This window comes from Bison bison, unplaced genomic scaffold, assembly GCF_000754665.1.
Source record: "Bison bison bison isolate TAMUID 2011002044 unplaced genomic scaffold, Bison_UMD1.0 scf7180017864294, whole genome shotgun sequence".
Lineage (NCBI taxonomy): Eukaryota > Metazoa > Chordata > Mammalia > Artiodactyla > Bovidae > Bison > Bison bison.
This window is the reverse complement of record NW_011494866.1, coordinates 608,872-630,917: the sequence shown is the minus strand read 5'-3', so window position 1 is coordinate 630,917 and position 22,046 is coordinate 608,872. Positions and strand designations below refer to the sequence as shown.

Below are 22,046 nucleotides of genomic sequence, written 5' to 3'. Positions count from 1 at the left end.
TGAACTGTGGTGTTGGAGAAGACTCTTGAGAGTCCCTTGGACTGCCAGGAGATCCAACCAGTCCATTCTAAAGGAGATCAGTCCTGGGTGTTCTTTGGAAGGATTGATGCTAAAGCTGAAACTCCAATAATTTGGCCACCTCATGTGAAGAGTTGAAAAAAGACTCATTGGAAAAGACTCTGTTGCTGGGAGGGATTGGGGGCAGGAGGAGAAGGGGATGACAGAGGATGAGATGGCTGGATGGCATCACCGACTCAATGGACGTGAGTTTGAGTGAACTCCGGGAGTTGGTGATGGACAGGGAGGCCTGGCATGCTGCAATTCATGGGGTCGCAAAGAGTCGGACACGACTGAGTGACTGAACTGAACTGAAGTCCCAAACAGGACTAAGCAAATAAGCAAAATCAGTGATAAATATGCTTTTATTTACTGGAGGAAAAAGAAGGAAGAGAATTTAAACTTCATTTTGCAAACCACCAAATGATATTTATGTAATTTGATTGTCAAATTGAGTCTCACATTCTGATCATAAAGTGATTCTTCAGAAAAAAGTCAAACTAATTTAAGCAGCATTTTAATCTTTAAATGCATGAATGAGTGATTTTAAATCTTCTGTGGATTGTTCCCAATCAATTGTCTGACTTAACGTCAGCTTCATCTAATTAATTACAAATTTCTCTAATTTCCTTCAAACCAAATGTTTTATAAAATGAAGACCTTGGGGAGATAGGTCTTTGATTCACTATTGATTAATGGGACGCACAATAAAAACGAGTTGAAAACTCATAGGACAGTTAAGACACTTTTTGCCATAAATAATAAAAGTCTATCTTCTTGCCCGGGTATCTCTCCCTAACTCCACTTACTCTTTAAACTGTTGCCTTAGTGCTCATCACCACATATATACAGAGTGTTACGATAGTACTCAGAGTTTACTTTTCATTCCTAAAAGAGCCAGAGTTTTCTTTCAACAAAACACACTCAAATCCTATGAAAGCAGAAATTTATTTTCAGACAGTAAATTGAGGAGCTTGGTCCTCTAATCCAATATTCTTTTTATATTTTGGAAAGTCCCTTTCTGTCCCTTTGGATATCTTTGGATATCTCAATCAAGAAGGAAAATATAAATCTACACATATCCAAGACTTGCATCTCAAGAGCAGCTTGGTTCTGGTGCACTGGAATATACTTCCCAGTTGAAGGAAATCTTCATGAATGATATCACCAGTAGAACCAACTCCTCACTGCTTATCTATCATTTATCATTTATGTTGGGGGGGGACACCCTAGCCAGCATTCTTGTGGTTCTCTCTTCTAATCCCTGTTTTAGCATGATGCTTGGTGTTGGACAGTTGTATCTTTAATGAAAGGAAGGATTTACCAGGTGTCTGTCAAGTATATATTAAATGATTAAACAGATAACATTATTTCACAGACATTTAAGATACTCTAGCTTTAAGCTGAATCTCTGAGTTCATTTCACCTTCATATATTGTTGCTCATGGTAGACTGTTTCTAGTTATCCCAATAAAAATGACAGATGTGATGTGGATTGCTCCTGTCACCCAGCCTGGGCATCTAATTCATATGTTTATCACTACAAATATTTATTTTGTTCCTAGTACATGCATAAATGCCTTAATATCTCCTTGCTTAAAAATAATCACAAAGCTTCCTCGATCCCTCCAAGTTACTCCAGCTAATATTCCAACTTTTACTACCCTTCAGAACAAAATTCCTCAAAAGAGTTGTCTGTTGTTAGTCATTTCTGTTATTTTATCATATTCTCCTTAACCAAAAGTCCATCAAATAATTCTTGTTGAAATAATTAAAACCCTTCCCATTCCTGTTCAAATTCCAGGTCATTTTACTGGACCTACCATAGCTTTAGGAACAGCTGAACTATGTCTTTCTGGAAACAGTTTTTCTGTTTGACATCTGAGGCATTTTTCTCCTTGTGGCCTTTTTCCACAGTAGCTGCTCCTTCTCAGTCTGTTTTGCTAATTCTCTCTCATCTGCCCAGTCTCTAACCTTGGTGTGGCCTGGCACTTGTCCTCAATATCTTCTGTTTTATATCTACCTAGAGTGATTCCCTAGAGAGTTTCATCACAATACCAAGCCATGCTGACATGCAGGTAACTGTCATATTTAGATATCCAGTCTGGGCTACTTCCCTAAGCTCCACATTTATATACTCAGGGGTTTACTCAAATTACTACTGGGAAGATTCTGTTATACATGGCATAACAAGCTCAAAATGTCTATAATAGAGATAGGATTCTCCAACTGTTCATTGTGTTTCTGAACATTTTCCAGGTGCTCCCCTAATGGCATTAAGTTAGACTGAGAACATGTGCCTAATTTGGGAAGGTAAGGATGCATTTTCCTCCATATCATTCCTATCCTGCCATCGGGACACGTGGTGCAGGCACAAAGTGAAGGAAAATAACCAAGGTACACAAGGCTTCATGTAAACATGAAATAAATCTTAAACCAAGTTACACCACTGAAATATTAAGGTTATTTTGCTGATGTGGTTTGCCTAATTTATCCCAAATATACCTTAATAACTTGAAGGAGGGTGCTACTCTAAGAGGAAGCTAAGTCATGGCACAGCCTCAGCAACTGATTAATGGCAGACAAGGAAATTGATGTCACAGGCTGGAAACAAGAAGAGTCATTTTTCAAAGTAGCAAAATGTGTGGTAAAACTGACATCTATAACAGTTCAGATTTAGAATGTGTTCCTCTGGAACTTCTAGAAGAAAAAGGTAAGGAAATAGAACATTGGCAGTATGTTTAGGTTTCTGGTGGATACACTTAGCCAGATATTACAAGAAATAGTAAGCTTAGGGGGAAATGGTGTCTTTACAAATAAATAAAAATGAAACAAAGGTAGTTCAGAAATATAAGACCTTGAAATATTTCAAGAGCTGTTTCTAGATACCAAAACTATAAAAGGGATTTAAAATGATTCTGAGTGAAGTCAGGTAAGTATCAATTGAAATAAGGAATTCAGGGCAAAAAATTAGATTAAGTGTTACTTTTCAAAATATATTCTTCAAGGCAACTCAGTTGGGGGTGATAATACAAAATAGTTAAAATAGTTTTTTAAAAACTGTGTAGCAATAGTTGAGAGGCTGTCTAAATTGGTACAAGAAATCATTGTCAAAGACACCATAAACCCTAGAACTAGAAACATCTTTGACACTTTAAAATGAAATAAACCTTGGGCCTCCAACTTTGTGAGAGTAGGAAGAGGCCTGAGAAAACCATTCAGGCCTCAGAGAGAATACTTCCCTAAACGCACATAAGCTGTGTTGAGGGATGAAAAATGAAAAAAAAAAAAAGCAAAAACTTCGGAAAAGATGGAGCCAGGGGAAACAGCACAATGGACAGAAGACTCCTCCTACACACTAGTAGGTCCTAAGCAAGAAACTTTTCTCCATCTCCAGAGTAAGAGACCTGTACAATATTTGCCCTGTGGGATTTCAGAATTGCTAGAGGTTACCACTCATGTCTCATGTTCTTTTCCTTTATGAATATGATGATTGATTGTTGTTATCCTTTCCCTATTCCCATGCTAATTACTGAATTTGTCCTTTTAGCTAATAAGTCTGTGAATGAAGTGGAGCCACATTGTATTTGACAAAAAGTAGTATCTCCTGGAGAGCCTGTTCTTTGTTCGGGGTGCAGCAGTGAAAGGAATTTGGGGTTGTCTCTAATAGAGAGTCAGTTGAGTACAGTCTATGTTGTTAAGAAAAGACCAAAGGATTGACTGTGGTGGAGGCGGTACTCCCCATGTACTTTTATATGTGCTTTCTAACTTTTATTAGCTTGTTCTTCCAATATGTTGGTGGCAGCTCAAGTGACTAATTAAAGGCAGGGGATCAGTAGAAGTGATGCATGTCCCTGAACTGAGGCAACTAAGAGCTGAGATTCAGCCTCTATCCCTCTCCTTCATCTTGGTAATCTTGGAGGCAGTCATGTTACAGCAACAATCTAGATGACACAGCCACAAAATAGAAGAGGCTTGTATTAATACTATGTACATTGAACTTTATGGATTTCCTTATATTAAGTCTCTGAGATTTGGACTAAAATTTGTAACGTATCATAGCCTAGGCCATACTGACTATGAAAAGATTCAACAAATCTCTATACCAACTCTTTTCCATCACCAAACCCTTGCACCATGTTGCCTCCTCCAACTCTCTGTCCATGGAATTCTCCAGACAAGAATACTGAAATGGGATTCTCCAGACAAGAATACTGAAATGAGTAGCCATTCCCTTCTTCAGGGGATCTTCCCTGATGAGAGATCAAACCTGAGTTTCCTGCATTGCAGGCAGATTATTTACCTTCTGAGCCATCAGGGAAGCCCTCAATAAACAGAAATTGCCCTTTTATCCCTAGTCACTTAGAACAAAACCTTGGAGTCTTTTACAAACCTTCCTCTTTTTTCACAACTCATATATAATTTTAGAGCAAATTTTGTTGACTTTTTTTTTTCAAAGTATATCTAGTATCAGACTCCTTCTTATCAATTCACTACTGTCACCCTAATTAAAGTTACCACCATTTATTATCTAGATCCTTAGTTAGCTTCATTAAAGGTCTCTGCTTGCATTTTTGCTCCTTTTTGCAGTGTATTCTGGAGAAGGAAATGGCAATACACTCCAGTGTTCTTGCCTGGAGAATCCCATGGACAGAGCAGTTTAGTGGGCTGCTTAGCATGCATGCATGCATTGGAGAAGTAAATGGCAACCCACTCCAGGGTTTTTGCCTGGAGAATCCCAGGGACAAAGGAGCCTGGTGGGCTGCAGTCTATGGAGTTGCACAGAGTCAGACATGACTGAAGCGACTCTTAGCAGCAGCAGCAGCAGTATATTCTCCACTAAACATCAAGATTGGTTCTGTTGAAACTTATTTCTTAGCACTTACTTGCCCCAAATTTTCAGTGATTTCCCATATGATAATTGTTCAGCCACTAAGTTGTGTCCGACTCTGATTATATGAATTGATTATAAGGAATGAGAGAAGCACACCAGACTCCTCCATCCTCCACTATTTCCTGAAGTTTGCTCAAATTCATGTCCATTAAGTCCATGATGTCAACTAACCATCTCATCCTCTGCCACCCCTTTCTCATTTTGCTTCAGTCTTACCCAGTATGACCGTTAATAAAAGCTAAAGTCCTTAAAAAGCCGGAAGATTCTCTCCCTTCCACCTTCCAATATATCCTCTACCAATGTCCTTCAGGCTCTCTGGTTAAATCACTTAGTAATTGGGTTATTTTCAGCATGCTACTTAACCCCTCTGAGATGTAATTTTCCCATCTATAATATAGGCATAGTAATAGCTATCTTATGGTGATTATGATGAAAATAAAATAATAATTATAGTAATAATGATCAAAATGAATTTTTAAAGTAGGGCTTACATAGTACTGATTACATGCCAGATATTGTTCTAAGTGACTTTCATATATTAACTTATAAAATCCTCCTAACAATCCCATAAAAATGATTATTATTATTTGTATTTGGGGGCAAAGAAAATGAGGCACAGGAAGTTAGATAATTTCCCAAGGTCACACATATAGGATATATCAATATTACAATTTAAACCCAGGCTGTCTAACTATAGACTCTATATGCTTAACCATAACAACCTGAGATAGTAAAATATAAAATGTCTGGTATATGCTAAGTGTCTAAAGAATGCTGTTTCATCCTTTTCCATGGTAAAAACCGCTTTTTTACAGCAGTTAAAGACAAACCTGAGAGGAAGGGGACAAGTGAAAATGAATAAAACATGCCTTAGCAAATCTCATATCACAACATGAATAAAGAGACATATATGCAATTTTTTCATAAACAAGAATTTTCCAGGAATGTTATAAAAAGAAATAGGGATCCAAAAGACAGATCTTTCTAAAATTAAATATTATGAATCAAAACCTGGACTAAGTGCTATAGCAATGAGAGTACTCTTTACTCTCCAGTGTTAAAGCAAAATAGCAAGGGGGAGACACAGTTTTAAACAATGAAAGTCTAATTTTACTTAAATCTGGAATATATGACCTTGCTCACCATGTTGTATGCGTGACAGAGTTCACAGACATTTAATGCCTTCATTTGAATGTCTGTGTACTCAGTCACTCAGTCATGTCCTACTCTGAGATCACCTGGACTGTAGCCCGACAGGCTCCTCTGTCCATGGAATTCTCCAGGCAAGAATACTGGAGTGGGTAGCCATTCCCTTCTCCAAGGGATCTTCCCAACCCAAGGATTGAAGCCCAATCTCCCACATTGCAGGCAGATTCTTTATCGTCTGAGCCATTGGGGAAGCCTTCATTGGAATTTTTTTTTTTTAATATGAGCTTTGATCTGATCATCAACATAAGATAAAGAAGTGTCAACTTAATTTCTTCCCTTTCAGAAATACTTGCAAAAGTAATCTTAGAATTCAATGTTAAGACTTTGAAGTGAAAACTTACCTCGCTTATTAGGATGGGAAGAAGATAGACCGTCTATCGCATAGGACATCTCAGCATCCTTTGCTTCCATGAGCTGCTCTTTCAGCTTTTCCAGCTTTTAAAAATCGAATATGAAAATTATTAGTCTTTAATAACAACAATACCATTTTCTATGAAAGAAGAAAGAGCAAGAAAAGGAGGAAGAAGGAAAGATGGACAAAAGGAAGGAGGAAAAAGCAACAGAAAAGGAAATAAGAGTAATAAAAAAAATAAAAATAATTAAACAGAAAAATAAAAGGAAACTTGCATTTAGAAACTGACTGGAAAGGTCCATGACTCAACAGACAATTAGGAACAAACAGGTTTATGGTGAAGGAAGTCAAGTCTCAGTGTTCATTAATGGGAAGCCTGTAAACACAGCCTGTGTAGCTGGACTTGATTTGATGTCACCCAAAATGACCAGTCCTTTTCAAGGAGTTTCAAAGACTTTATGTGTATGTTTGAATTTCCTGAAATATTTGTCCTTCCTAGTGGGAAGGAGTATTTTAAGACCCTAAGGTTTCCATCCAGAGTGTAAGCCAAGTTGATCTTTATCAAGATCACTGATTGCCTAAACCCTGGAGATCTAACTATCAAAACAGAATTCAGCTTGAGCTTCTGCATGTATCCGTGTCCTAGCTGCTAATAATTGATGGGGCATACTTCTCTCTCACAGCCACATGGTTTATATGATAATGAATTTGCATGCAGTTGTGTTTGAAAGAGTTAAGAAATAATCTAATGCAACAATTTTCCAATTTTCCTCATAGAGAGAAGTTGGGGGATAAGGTTGCTAAGGGGTTCCCTGTACCAAGGCCAAAGACAGGTCAAGAATGCAGCACTTCATTCCCTCTCCTCCCAAACTAGCTGCTTCAAGCAGAACAGCTCCACTTTTATATGTTTCATTTACTGGGAACACATACAATTTTGTTTGGAGAAAAATATTTCCACTTTGCAAAGTAATAATAGCTTTTGAAAACCACCAATCTAATTATAGTCTCCTATTTTACAGATGAGGAGATTTAGATCCAGAGAATTTTAATTCTTCCACGGTCTCCTAGGTAATTGGAGAACTGGATCTAAAATCCAGATTTCTAGACATTTTATCCCATGATCACTTCAGTTATAGTTTTGTCTTGTTTTCCTTTTCTTCCTTTTTTAGTAGAATTTGATTGTTTTTCCTAGTGAATTACTTCACTCTTTTTCTAGCAAGAATAATAGTTTTAAAATACAGTTATTAATAATTTTAAAAACTACTGTTTCAAAATAAATTGTCTTATAATAATTATGAAAATTGAGATTTTATGTGTTTCACATTCTCACCTGGTTAAGTTCCTCCAATTTGTCAGCCAGTTCTATATCTGCAAGACACATTTGTCATATGAAAAGTATACATTGCAAGTAATATTTAATTCACTTCAGGTCACACATTCAGAAAGACAAGGTATTTTTTTTTGTATGATTTGAGATCACCCATGTATCTCTCATACAAAGCCCCGAATATGTTTTCAGTGTCTGTAATGTTGGAATATAATCAGTACTATAATGAGCAAGCATTTAATTTCTATCATAAATACAGAGTTTTCTTAAATAGGGACTTTTCATAGTTCTAATAAGGACTAATATTTAGAAGTAAATTTTTACACTGGCATGGGGACATTCTCATGAAAAAATCTTAAGTAAAAAAAAAAGGCAGGCCACAAATCTTTTCTGTAAAATTTAATCAAGAGGGAAATTTCCCAAAATACTAATAGTAATGTCTCTGGGTTTTACAATTTGAGTACAGATTTTTCTTTTTATAATCATGTTCAATTTCCTCAATGAAACATCTTATTTCTAATTTTTAAATCCTGTATTTTTAAGTATTTATCTTTTAACCAGTACCCTGTCCAATGAACAGACAGTTTTTTTAGAACAGATGTTTTCTGAGAGAGCACTACATTATCATATTGTCATACTGTCTCTCGGGTTAGACTTGCTAAATTTCTGACAATATCTATCATTTCTTGGAGACCAATCTGTTGCGTAATTGTAAATCAGATTATCCTGTACTTCAAAGAAAAAAAAAATAAAAACTTTGGTGGAGCCTAAATTTCTCAATGGTTTCTACTCCAGTCATTTCCCAAATTGAAAGAATCTGATTGCAAAATAAGTGCCACAAAACCACAGTTAATTTGAGAGATTTCTAGTGGAAACTTATTTCAAAACATTTAATAATACCCTGGAAGCATTTAGTAAAAGAAAATATTAACTGTACCTGTGGGGAGTAACATAGATGAGAGGGAAAAATATAAGTAAAGATAACTGTTTTGTAACTCGACAATTACTAATCCCATTAGAATACTCTAATTGAACAAAACAAGATTTTAATGTTTTTTAATAATGCCATTGTTTTTAGCATGAATATGAAATAACAGACACTTGAGCCTTTAGTGCAGCTTTAAATCAGTAATTATTGCTTTCTTTAGTATAAATTAACATGTAGAGAAAACAGGTCAGAAGATGGAATAAATAATGTTTGACATTATTCTTAACTCACCAATGTTGGAAGGTCTTTGGAAGCCAAAATTTTTATTCAGTAGAGCCAGCAATAGTTCTTCACCATCTGCATCTTCTTTTTCTGGAAGCAATTCATTTCCTGTAATAATTACCTCAGTGTAGTGAAAGCTCTTTTCAATCTGTGTCACTTGAATGTCTTTCTGATTAAATAGATTCCACAGGTAACTATTAAGGTGTATGTGTGCTCAGTTGCTCAGTCATGTCTGACTCTTTGCGACCCCATGGACTATACTGTAACCCCCTAGGTCCCTCTGTCCATAGAATTTTCCAGGGAAGAATAATGGAGTGGGCTGTCATTTCCTCCTCCAGAGGATCCTCCTGACCCATGGATAGAACCTGAGTCTCTTGTATCTCCTGCATTGACAGGCAGATTCCTTGCCACTGCACAACCTGGAAAGTGTGTGTACTTGCCAATAAAATGTGTATAGAGAGAGATGTGTAATATAAAAAGACAAGCTGTTTTAAAAATCAGTGAATGTATATGAACACTCAAAGAGAGATTGTGAGAAAGAGAAAGAAGCAGAGATGGAGAATATATCTGGAAGTTTACAGTCTAAAATTTACCCGTAATTATTTCTGCCTTCGTAGAATTACAGAAAGTTGTACTTTCTGTTTTTTCATCTGTATTTAAAATTTTTTTCTACTATTGTGTTTAACATAAGAAATATAAATTAAAAGTTGTTTTTAAGGTAAAAATATAAAATTTGACTTTGAGATTTTATGCACATATAAATATGAGCCATTTTGTATTCTGGGAATTGCCTTGAACCATCGAAGGCAACCTTGTGGAAGTGGTCAGATGGCGCCTAGTTTTTCTGTGATCATAGCTTTACATCTCTGTCCATTTACCTCCTAGCCCACTCTCTCAGCACTCTAAAAACAGAAAAATCAACCAAATTTTCCTAAATATTTTGATTCAGGAGTAAAAATCAGGACAATAGACTTTATTCAAGCTATAAAAAATGAAGATTCAACAGGATTGTAATGCAATTAAAATAATAATTAGTGCCTTATAAACAAAATGAACTTTGTAAGGTGGCCTAAAATAATCAAACCTTTATTATATAATTTTTATAGGATCAGTCTTCCCTCTCTTTTTCTCCTCATGTTACCAAACCCAGGTCTAGCTGCTGCCACTCAAAAGCCATTTAAAGAGGCCAGCTTAGTGGAAGGAACGTTTGTTTTATTTTGGATGCCAGCAACCAGGAGGGTTGGGGAGGGCAGAGACCTGTCCAGTGTCTGACTGCCCCCTGATTGTCAGGAGGCATGAGCTTTAACAGGCTGAGGGAGGGGGCTACGCGCATAAACATGTCAGCTCTGATAGTCATTTTGAAATTGGCTATCAGTGGTCTGACCAGTGTAATCTTGCTTATTTTAGGTACTGTTAATCTTCAGTTCCAGCATCAGTTTGTTTCCATTTCTTTGAGGCCAGTTCTCAGAATTGTGGCTGCTTATCTCATGACTACAGTCTGGTCGTCAGGTAGTTAATTTCTCCACCTGATATTTCAGTATCTATAAGACAGCTCACAGGATATGGCTCAGAATATTATCTATGGCCCTTGAGAAGGAACTAAAGGTCCTTGGTTATGCTTAAAGACTACATTATTATTATTGGGCTTCCTTTGACTGTTTCCCTTTGTTTCTTCATTTTCTCAGTTCTCCGACTAAACTTATTCTTTGTCTAAAGTTTTTCCATAAAAAAAAAGGAAGTCTGAGGACATGGGCAAGGGGGTTGGGGGTCAAGGACCACAAGGTCCTGCTCCATTTCAGTCATAATAACTGATATTGTGTGGATAAAAGATAGATTAGTGAGTTTAAAATTTAAAAGCGGGAATATTGAGGCTTCAGTTAGAGAAATGGCTCATAATTTAACTAGACTCTTCCTTTAAATTGTCTCCTATTCCCTGCGTCTCCAGAATGTCAATTAATGAACTCAAATAACTAAATGGCTAATTAAAGGAATAAACGATTTGCTGAGAAAGACAATACAATGACTTGGGGTAGGTGGCATCATCAAAAGTTTCTACACTGACAAACACATTTATTGTTGCTCAATTTCCTCAATTTTAAAGTTCCTCAATTTCCATTACTTCATAGGCATAGAAATTATTTGTGAAATTCTGGGGTACTCTTTTCTTTGAGTAGTTAAAATAATAGACTATTAGTGGAACTTTTGCTTAACATCAATTAAACAAAGACCCTCAGGAATAATTTAGTTTAAGAGAAAGATATGACTATGCAATAGTGTAGCAATTTTTATTATAGCTATTTATTAAAATGTTAAATTATAATTTTAAAATGCTTTCATTGAAAAAATGAGGAACACTGTGTAGCCAGGTGATAATGATTATTTGTTTTATAAAGAGAACTGTGATAAAAGAAACAGACTCCTCGCCTTCAATTTAGGGAATTTATAAAACTAGGAGGAAGGTAACTAGAAAATGTTACCTTCTGAACCTTTTGTTGGCTTAATTTACAGTCCCCTTCTCTGTGTGTTTAAGTGGAACATTTTTCAAAAGAGAAAATTAATGTATTTACCATTCTTTACCCATTTGGTTTCCAGTGATTACACACTGTCCTCAGTAATTCTTGTCACTACCTTTTAAGAAAACCACCTTTTGTACGAAACTCTGAGGAGAAGTTTTTTCAAGAAATTAAAAAAAATTTTTTTTTCTAAAGTAAGACATTAGAAAGATAAGAAAAATAGTAGAAAATAAGTCTTTTTTCTCATTTTTATTTTTAGTCTTAAAACAGATACAGCTTTAAGAGAAAAAACGCATGTAATTTTAATATTTCTGTCTTTGAACTAAAAGTTAGCGTTGATAAAGAAACTGTTTGAATAAAAACCTGCCCAAGTGCCGATGTCCCTTTAGCAAAAAGGATGGCAAAGTTACTCAGAAATGAGAGAGTGATTACTTTTGCAATATATAGGAAAAAAAAAAAGAAAAGACTCATTACTACCTGAGACACTGAAGCGTAAAAGATGCAATTGTATCCTTGCTTGACATTTGAATGTGATGCTTTTTATGAGATATAGATAAGAAATTTTGCCAGAAAGAAACCTGGAACACCCTCAAATGATAATATACCAAAAATTTTTAAATAGTCTTTCTAGTCATGACATTCACTGCTGTTCATTTCACAGTGGGCAATTTGTCCAGTTTCAGGCTTATGAGTTATGCTTTCATGTGACCCCAAAACCAGAGGAAAGCTGGCAGACTGTTTTCTTGGTCTTGGATGGTATCTGACACAGAGGATGGTGACCCCACCTTTGTGGTCTGTCAGTGGACAAACGCTTATTTGAAAACAGTGTGTTAAAAGACTAAAATAAGTCAAACATTTAGTTGCTTTGAAAAACGGTGAGAAGTTCACTCTAATCCTGGACAATTTAGATTAGAAAATAAACTTCCCAATAACTTGCCTTCTCTATTTACATATAATGAAACTGAGATCAAGGGGTCCCAGACAGAAACCTTTCCTATACGTTGCTAATGATATATGGACATCAGTGTGTGGTATTCTGGGGTCAGAGATGCTATCTATTTGTAATCTTGTAAAAAGTTTGAGTTGGATTTTTCTGTATTTCACATACATGATATCAGAAGTTATAATACTGTTACCACTAACATCCTCATTTTGCAGAGTCTTCTGTGAGTGGCCAGATGTTTCCTTCCTCACACATTTACGCTGTGAAGAACATTGAAAATCCCATTATTTCATAGGAAAAGCAATGAAGGCCTACCAAGTACAATGATTTTGGCTGGCCAAAGTCAAAATGTGAGTGCCAGGGATAAAATCCAGATTCTTTCATCCCCAAGCTTGTATTTAGGTCTTGCAGTTAGGTCCCAGGCTTGTATTTGTTTTTCAAAGGGAAAATCCCTATAAATAAATAACAAGGGTTTATGCAATTTTATTTCCACTCTCAAAAGAACTATTCTAATTTCCATTGACTTTTAAAATCTCATTTGAGGCAAAATGGTCTAGTAAAGTTGGATTAGATCTGAAAGAGGAAACTTAATTCCTTTCCTCAACCCAGAGTCATGTAAACAAAATTTATTAAATTCTGTCTTGGTTTCCCTAAGAAAGCAAAAGCAAAGGCTGTCTCCCTCCCTCTTCCTGACAAAGAGGTCAGTTAGATGATAGATTCAAATTGGATGAGATATTAAAGAGCACTATTTTTAAGTTACTATTTTTAAAAGGTAAAGACATATATAAAAGTTTCAATGAGGTTAGGTTGTTTGCCTAGTAAGTCAGCATTAAATCTAACTCCACTGATTGCCAGATTAAAAGCTATTTCCACTACAGAATGCAATGAAAAATTTTTTGAAAAGATCAAGTTCCAATATGACCAGAATAGAAACTTATTTTCTCTAAATTTATCATGGTATTTGTAGATGTCAAAAATTACATTATTTCATTTAATATAAGTACCCTAAGTATTTAGAAATCTGATTACAGTCAGTGAATAATGTGGGTGTTAACATTCTCCTCCTGAAAGTACTATATAAATTTCCCAATGTATAATTCTCCCCAGGTCTCTGCACATACAAGTGTTATCTTGATATGTTCTCAGAGTCATTCTCCTTTTTAAGTGGTTTATTAGTAATCTCACTGGATGAAACTCTTTTTTCCCCCTGAAGATATACTTTTGAAATATGCATTGCACTATATTACTATTTATACATCCCTGTCTTTGATAATGAAATAGAAATAAGAAAAAGATTTCCCTTGATTAAAGACAAATGCAGTTGAAATTAATTTAGTACAATGTCAGTTAAAATTAATTAACTTGAGAACAGCATCACAGATTACATTTAATTTAAAACAGCAACTACTGAAGTGTTGTCTGAAGATTAAATTATATTGATGTTTAAAACATTATTGCCATAATGATAGAAAAATCAAAGTAACGCAAATAGGATAAGGATTATTTACCTACCTGTAGAATTTTACATTCATGTGTACATACCTTGAACAAAATATGGCACCCCATGCACCGATTCTAAAAAGATCATTACAGATAACAAAGTTAGGAGTCCAAAGGAAAGAGTGGTTGATAAAATCACGTTCATATTAAAAATCTTCTTCCGTGCTAGCAGAGAAACTGACTATCCAGGTCAAGACGAATATTTCAATGGCTCTGGAATGCTGCAGAGATCACTTTTAAAAGGTGGCAAATGTGCTTCAACTACAAATGATCTGAACAAAGGAAAAAAAAAAAAAACCTTATAAAATGTATTGCTCTCTGTCAACATGATTCACTACTTGGAGAAGTGACAGGTTTTCTACTCAGGCAATGGCAGGAAGAACCCAATCAATATATCTCATATCTGCCCATTTCACTAAAAGCAGGCATTCCTGTTCATGCACACGCACTCAGACACATGCACCTCATAAAGCTAAAACTAAGACTAGAGAACCTGTCAGTTAGATTTTCATAACAATGAAATGGGAACAATGCCTTTCATTTGGCTAATTTAGAACCCAGTATAGTCTTCTGGATACTGTTGTTATTTGCAACCATCACTTCATTTTTAACCAACCAAACAGATTTGAGCTGGGAAGAGTTCAAATTTGAAATGAATCATAATGGGAACATTAATGTCTTACTCTATCATTTTGCTGCAGCCAACACTTTTAAAAATTAAGACTGAATCTAATTAATTCAAAGTTGGCAAATGTCCCATCAATTATTCTCTTTAATACTTGCTTTAATTGTACTTTTTTTTTTTAAGTAAAAGTCTTTCGGTATTATCTATAGTTACAATTTTATGACTGAAGATGCAGTAGTGACCTCTGGCCTTGGCATTTATTTTTTCTCCGAAGAGACTTAAGATGTATTTGCTTTAAAACTGTATTCGAGACGTGTTCAGCTCATGGTTCCCTAATTTTTAAAAAAAATGTTTTTAAATGTAAATAAGGTTATTCTGAATTTTTTTTTTAATACAAACTTCTGTTATACAAAACAAGGAACCCTGTTCTCACAGGGTTTGCCTTCTAATAAGAGGCTAAATAATTGACTTGTCTTCTCAGATAAGGTTGGGTACTGATGACTTCTTCCTAAACAAAATTATGTTTGGTTTCTTTCCACAAAGGCTTTTTCAGGATATCTGATACAACTTTCTGAACCTTTTCTTCTGTTATGTTTTAGTTGATGTTGGCAATTTAATGACACATAAGTTCCTTATTCACAACCATCCATTCACTTTGGGAAAAAAATTTACAAAGACCTTTCATTAAATCATTCAATCCTCTGTCCCTAACAATCAAATTATTTTACTAAATTCTTCTCATGAGTGTTTAGCCAAATTAATTGTTCAAAGAAAAACAAATTTTCACTATTGACTGTGTTAGATAAATGAAGTTAGCATGTTTGTTCCTGGAACCATTAGTATGCTGCTGCTGTGGCTTAGTCGCTTCAGTCGTGTCTGACTCTGTGCGACCCTATGGTCTGCAGCCTGCCAGGCTCCTCTGTCTGTGTGATTCTCTAGGCAAGTGTACTGGAATGGGTTGCCATGTCCTCCCCCAGGGGATCTTCTTGACCTAGGGATTGAACACAGGTCTCTTGCATTGCAGGCGGATTTGTTACTGCTGAGCCATCAGAGAAGCCCACCATTAAGTAGACACAGTAATAATACATACTGAGGTTATTGTTGCCATTCAGTAAGCAGTCATCCCATGTCAGCTCCTGTTCTAAGCACTTCACAAACTGTATCTTATTTAATTCCCACCTCAATCCCTCAATAATTATATAATTATTGTAACATTTCACCTTTTTCAGCAAAGGGAGAAAGTTGTGGAGCCAAAAGTGAAACCTAGATCTATCCAACTGCAAAGTCACATTCTTAACTCAAGTTGTCTCTTTCCCATAAACAGGGAAAAAAAGATTGTTCCAATAACAGAGACCTGATCTTTAAGAGAGGCTTCCCAGGTAACCTAGTGGTTAAAGAATCCACCTGCAATGTAGGAGACACAGGAGATGAGGGTTCAATACTTGGGTTAGAAAGATTCCCTAGAGAAGGAAACGGCAACTCACTCCAGTATTCTTGCCTGAAGAATCTCATGGATAGAGGAGCCTGGGGGTTACTGTCCATGGGGTCACAAAGAGTCGGACACAACTGAAGCGACTGAGCATGCACACATGCAATTTTAAGAAACTTACAACACTTTCACTTCGCATTTTCAAGAGCTATTTTTTAATCACTTAATCTGTATTTCAATTACAGCAGATAAATAACATTTTTATTTCGTCAGTAAGGACATTTTAAAGTTATAATTTACAGATAGCTTTAAGATTCACATACATTTTATCTGTTTCTCATGATGAGCAACAGGAAAAGAGCAGAGAGTCAGGGTCCATATGGTGACTCTAACACACTTGAATAATCACTTTTGACTCTATTAAACTCTTGGGTTTTTTTTCCAGTAAGTAGAAAAATTGAACAATTTCATTCTGACCTCTGTCTGACCCTGGTAGTTCTTGGTAAAATCCTGACACATCAGTTAAATGAGTGAATAAAAGCAGCAAGCAGGAGGAAGCAAGCAAAAGCAGAGACTCTCGAATTCTGACAAGTCAGTATATAGATTTTATTAAGAGTTCAGAATGACCTTTATTTGTCAAAATTAAATAGAAATGTCTATCCAAATACGTTAAAAATTTTTTTAATTGAGTTATTTGTCTTTTTATTATTAAGCTGTAAGTCTTCTTCATATTCCAGATACTAGTGCCTTATCAGATGTATAATTGGCAAACTTACTTTATATTCTGTCAACTGCCTTTTCACTTTGTTGATAGTGTCCTTTGAAGCACCAAAGTTTTTATTTGGATAAACTCCAACTTATCTATTTTTTTTTTCTGTCGTTTTGTGTTTTGAGTATTGTGTCTAAGAAACCATTGCCTAATACAAAGTCATGGGGCCTTTTTTTTTTTTTTTTAGTTTTGTAGTTCTGGCTCTAAAATGTAGGGATTTGATCCATTTTGTGTTAAGTTTTGCATATGATGTGAAGAAGGGGTCCAGCTTCTTCTTTTACATGTGGACGTTTAGTTGTCCCAGCACCATTTGTTGACATTTCCCCATTGAATGATCTCAGCATTGTGTCTCTATCAACTGACTATGTTATTGTTGTTCAGTCACTAAGCTGTGTCTAACTCTTTGTGACCCCATGGACTGCAGCATGCCAAGCTTTCTTGTCTTTCACTATCTCCCAGAGTTTACTGGAACTCATGTCCATTGAGTTGGTGACGTTATCTAACCATCTCATTCTCTGCTGCCTTCTCCTTTTGCCTTCAAGCTTTCACAATGTCAGGGTCTTTTCCAATGAGTTGGCTCTTCACATCAGGTGGCCAAAATATTGGAGCTTCAGCTTCAGCATCAGTCCTTCCAGTGAATGTTCAGGACTGATTTCCTTTAGGATGGACTGGCTTGATATCCTTGTGGTCCAAGGGACTCTCCTTGCCATCTTCTCCAGCACCACAGTTCAAAAGCAGCAATTCTTCAGGACCCAGCCTTTTATGGCCCAACTCTCACATCCATACATGACTACTGGAAAAACCATTGCTTTGACTATATGAACCTTTGTAGGCAAAGTGGTATCTCTGCTTTTTAATATGCTGTCTAGGTTTGTCACAGCTTTTCTACCAAGGAGCAAGTGTCTTTTAATTTCACGGTGGCAGTCATCATTCATAGTGATTTTGGAGCCCAAGAAAATAAAATCTGTCACTGTTCCACTTTTCCCCGTCTATTTGCCGTGAAGTGATGGGACTGGATGCCATGATCTTAGTTTTTTGAATGTCGAGTTTTAAGCCAGCTTTTTCACTCTCCTCTTTTACCCTCAGTTGACTATAGATATGTGGCTTTATTTCCAGATTCTCAATCATATTTCATTATTCAATTGTCTTTTTGTTAGTACCATATTGTCTTGATTAATGTAGCTTTGTAGTAAGCTGTGAAATCAGGGAGTGTGAGACTTCCAACATTTTCATTTATTCTGTATCACTTGTACTTCTATATAAATTTTTGGATTAGCTTGTCAGTATCTGTGGGGAAAAAAAAGCAACTGCGATTTTGACAGGAAAGGTCTTGAATTTGTAGGATGAGTTTGGGAAATATCACCATCAAGTCTTTCAATCCATAAATCCAGGATATCTAACTATTTATGTCTTTTATTACTTTCAAAGTTGTCTCATCATTTTCAGTGAACAAGTCTTACAGTAATTTTGTTGAATTTACATCTACATAGCTTTTTGTTGCTATAATAAATGGAATTATTTTCTTAACTCAATATTTGCACTGTTCATCGCCAGTGTATAAAATATAATTGATGATCTTATTTCTCGCAAACTTGCTGACCTCACTTATTAGCTCTGACATTTTTGTTTGTTTGCTTGGCAGATTTCTGCAGAGTTCCTAATTAGAAGGTCATATCATCCACAACTACAGTTGTACTCTATCCTTTCCAATCTAGATGCCTTTATTTACTTTCCTCACCAATTTTCTGGCTATAATCTTTAGTACAATGTTGAATAGAAGTGATGAGAACAGATTTACCTTGTTCTGATCTTAGATGGAGAAGCTTTCAGTCTTTCACCTTTAAGTCTGATATTAGTTCTGGACTTCTTGTAGATGCACTTTATTAGGTTGAAGAAATTCCCTCCAGCTCCTAGTTTGTTGAGTGTTGCTATAAAAGAGTGTTGGATTTTGTCAAAATTTTTTTCTCATCCACTGTGGTTTTTCACATCTATTGTGGTCCTGTGATTTTATTCTTTATTCTACTGGTATGTTGTATGACATCAATTTTTGTGTATTAAATGACATTTGTATTCCTGGGGTAAATTCCATTTGGTTGTGGTATATGATTTTCTGACTATGTTACTAGATTCAGTTTGCTAGTATTTTATGGGGTTTTTTACACCTATATTTAAAGGGATATTATCCTGTAGTTTTCCTTTCCTTGCTATGTCATTTTCCAGCTTTGGTATGAAGAGAACAATGATGCCATTGTTAATATGCTAATGTAAATATGTTAATAATTAATATCCCAATTAAATTATTGGGAAGTGTTCTCTTATCTTTTAATTTTTAAAAGAGTTTTTGAAGGATTAGTGTTTACTCTTCTTTAAATATTTGGTAGAATTTGACAATAGAGTCATCTGTTCCTGTACTTTTCTTTGTGGAAATTTTTTCTGAAATACTAGTCAATCTTACTTCTCATAGGGCTATTCTACTTCTTGATTTAGTTTTAGCAGTCTGTATTTATCTAGGAATTTGTTCATTTCATCTAGTTTATCTAAATGTTGGCATAAATTTTTTTCATAGTATTCTTTTATATGCCTTTTTGGAATAAATAATTTGATTATACATGTTTTAAATCTAGAAACAAAATACTGAGATACTTGTCACTTATCAAGAAGAGCCATGAGATATAGAGACCTCTCTGGCAGAATCTAATGCAGAGTAATAGTAATAATAGTATATACAACATATATTAAACAGCAATAAGAACCGAATCCAGAAAAGGCTTTACTACAGTGGATAAGCATGGCATCAGGAATTTCTGCTGCTGCTGCTGCTAAGTCACTTCAGTCGTGTCTGACTCTATGCGACCCCATAGACAGCAGCCCACCAAGGCTTCTCTGTCCCTGAGATTCTCCAGGCAAGAATACTGGAATGGGTTGCCATTTCGTTCTCCAATGCATGCAAGCATGATAAGTCATTTCAGTCGTGTCCCACTCTGTGCGACCCTATGGACCGCAGTCCACCAGGATCCTCTGTTCACAGGATTCTCTAGGCAAGAATACTGGAGTGGGCTGCCATTTCCTTCTCCAAGCAGGAATTTCTAGATACCTGCATAATATAAAGTAGGAGTTTAGCCTGTTTTCAAGTAGCATTTTTGATAATGATTGACAGCATGGTAAATATTTGAGTAGAAGTAGAGGCTTTGCCAACAAGGTACGTCTAGTCAAGGCCATGATTTTTCCTGTGGTCATGTATGGATGTGAGAGTTGGACTGTGAAGAAGGCTGAGCACAGAAGAATTGATGCTTTTGAACTGTGGTGTTGGAGAAGACTCTTGAGAGTCCCTTGGACTGCAAGGAGGTCCAACCAGTCCATTCTGAAGGAGATCAGCCCTGGGATTTCTTTGGAAGGAATGATGCTAAAGCTGAAACTCCAGTACTTTGGCCACCTCATGCAAAGAGTTGACTCACTGGAAAAGATTCTGATGATGGGAGGGATTGGGGGCAGGAGGAGAAGGGGACTACAGAGGATGAGATGGCTGGATGGCATCACTGACTTGATGGACGTGAGTCTCAGTGAACTCCGGGAGTTGGTGATGGACAGGGAGGCCTGGTGTGCTGCGATTCATGGGGTCGTGAGGAGTTGGACACGACTGAGCAACTGATCTGATCTGATCTGATCTGAGAGGCTTAGATTCTGGCCCAGACTGGGGACTTAAAATATATGCTTCCACATCTGTAGTACTTGATGCAAGACAGAGCATCATTCAGAACTGTAACCAAGGTGAAACCACAGAGCAAAAAATCATATGAAATACAGCCAATGGGAACAGAGAGAAAAATTGGGTTCAAAATCCAGGATCTTCCAGAGGATGTAAAATTAAATTAGCAATCTTTGATAAAAAAAAAAAAGTAGTTAGACTCTTAGAATTGAGATGAGAGGGAAAAAACTCAAGAATTTTGGGCCTCATTTTAGGTTTGGGCCTCCTTCGTGAACAGGGGACCTGTGTTATAAAAAATGTCTCAAAATTCACTATCTTCCTTCAGTTTCCACAGAGATGGTAGCTGTGAAGACAGTTTATCCTTCTATCATGAATTAGGAATTCCATGTGCCATAATCACTTCAGTTCAGTTCAGTCGCTCAGTCGTGTCCGACTCTTTGCAACCCCATGAATCGCACCACGCCAGGCCTCCCTGTCCATCACCAACTCCTGGAGATTACCTAAACTCATGTCCATTGAGTCGGTGATGCAATCCAGCCATCTCATCCTCTGTCATCCCTTTCTCCTCCTGCCCGAAATCCCTCCCAGCATCAGGGGCTTTTCCAATGAGTCAACTCTTTGCATGAGGTGGCCAAAGTATTGGAGTTTCAGCTTTAGCAGCAATCCTTCCAATGAACACTCAGGACTGATTTCCTGTAGTATGGACTGGTCAGATCTCCTTGCAGTCCAAGGGACTCTCGAGAGTCTTCTCCAATACCACAGTTCAAAAGCATCAATTCTTCGGCACTCAGCTTTCTTCACAGTCCAACTCTCACATCCATACGTGACTACTAGAAAAACCATAGCTTGACTAGACGAAACTTTGTTGGCAAAGTAATGTCTCTGCTTTTTAATGTGCTATCTAGGTTGGTCATAACTTTCCTTCCAAGGAGTAAGCATCTTTTAATTTCATGGCTGCAATCACCATCTGCAGTGATTTTGGAGCCCCAAAAAATAAAGTCTGACACTGTTTCCACTGTTTCCCCATCTATTTCCTATGAAGTGATGGGACCAGATACCATGATCTTAGTTTTCTGAATGTTGAGCTTTAAGCCTAACTTTTGCACTCTCCTTTTTCACTTTCATCAAGAGGCTTTTTAGTTCCTCTTCACTTTCTGCCATAAGGGTGGTGTCATCTGCGTATCTGAGGTTATTGATATTTCTCCCGGCAATCTTGATTCCAGCTTGTGCTTCCTCCAGCCCGGCGTGTCTCATGATGTACTCTGCATATAAGTTAAATAAACAGGGTGACAATATACAGCCTTGACGAACTCCTTTTCCTATTTGGAACCAGTCTGTTGTTCCATGTCCAGTTCTAACTGTTGCTTCCTGACCTGCATAGAGGTTTCTCAAGAGGCAGGTCAGGTGGTCTGGTATTCCCATCTCTTTCAGAATTTCCCACAGTTTATTGTGATCCACATAGTCAAAGGCTTTGGCATAGTCAATAAAGCAGAAGTAGATGTTTTTCTGGAA

General features: G+C 36.5%; 1 protein-coding gene across 1 annotated transcript in view; it reads right to left on the bottom strand.

The window, feature by feature from the left end:
* UTS2B (urotensin 2B) overlaps positions 1–14,150 on the bottom strand; it is a 15,147-nt gene extending 997 nt beyond the window's left edge. Inside the window, exons 1-4 of the mRNA XM_010850695.1 lie at positions 14,048–14,150; positions 9,059–9,157; positions 7,843–7,880; positions 6,502–6,595 (exon numbers count right to left, since the gene is read on the bottom strand). Of these exons, the coding sequence (XP_010848997.1) occupies positions 6,502–6,595; positions 7,843–7,880; positions 9,059–9,157; positions 14,048–14,150 (334 nt within the window). The remainder of the gene's footprint in view (positions 1–6,501; positions 6,596–7,842; positions 7,881–9,058; positions 9,158–14,047) is intronic.
* Between the last annotated feature and the right edge of the window lie 7,896 nt (positions 14,151–22,046).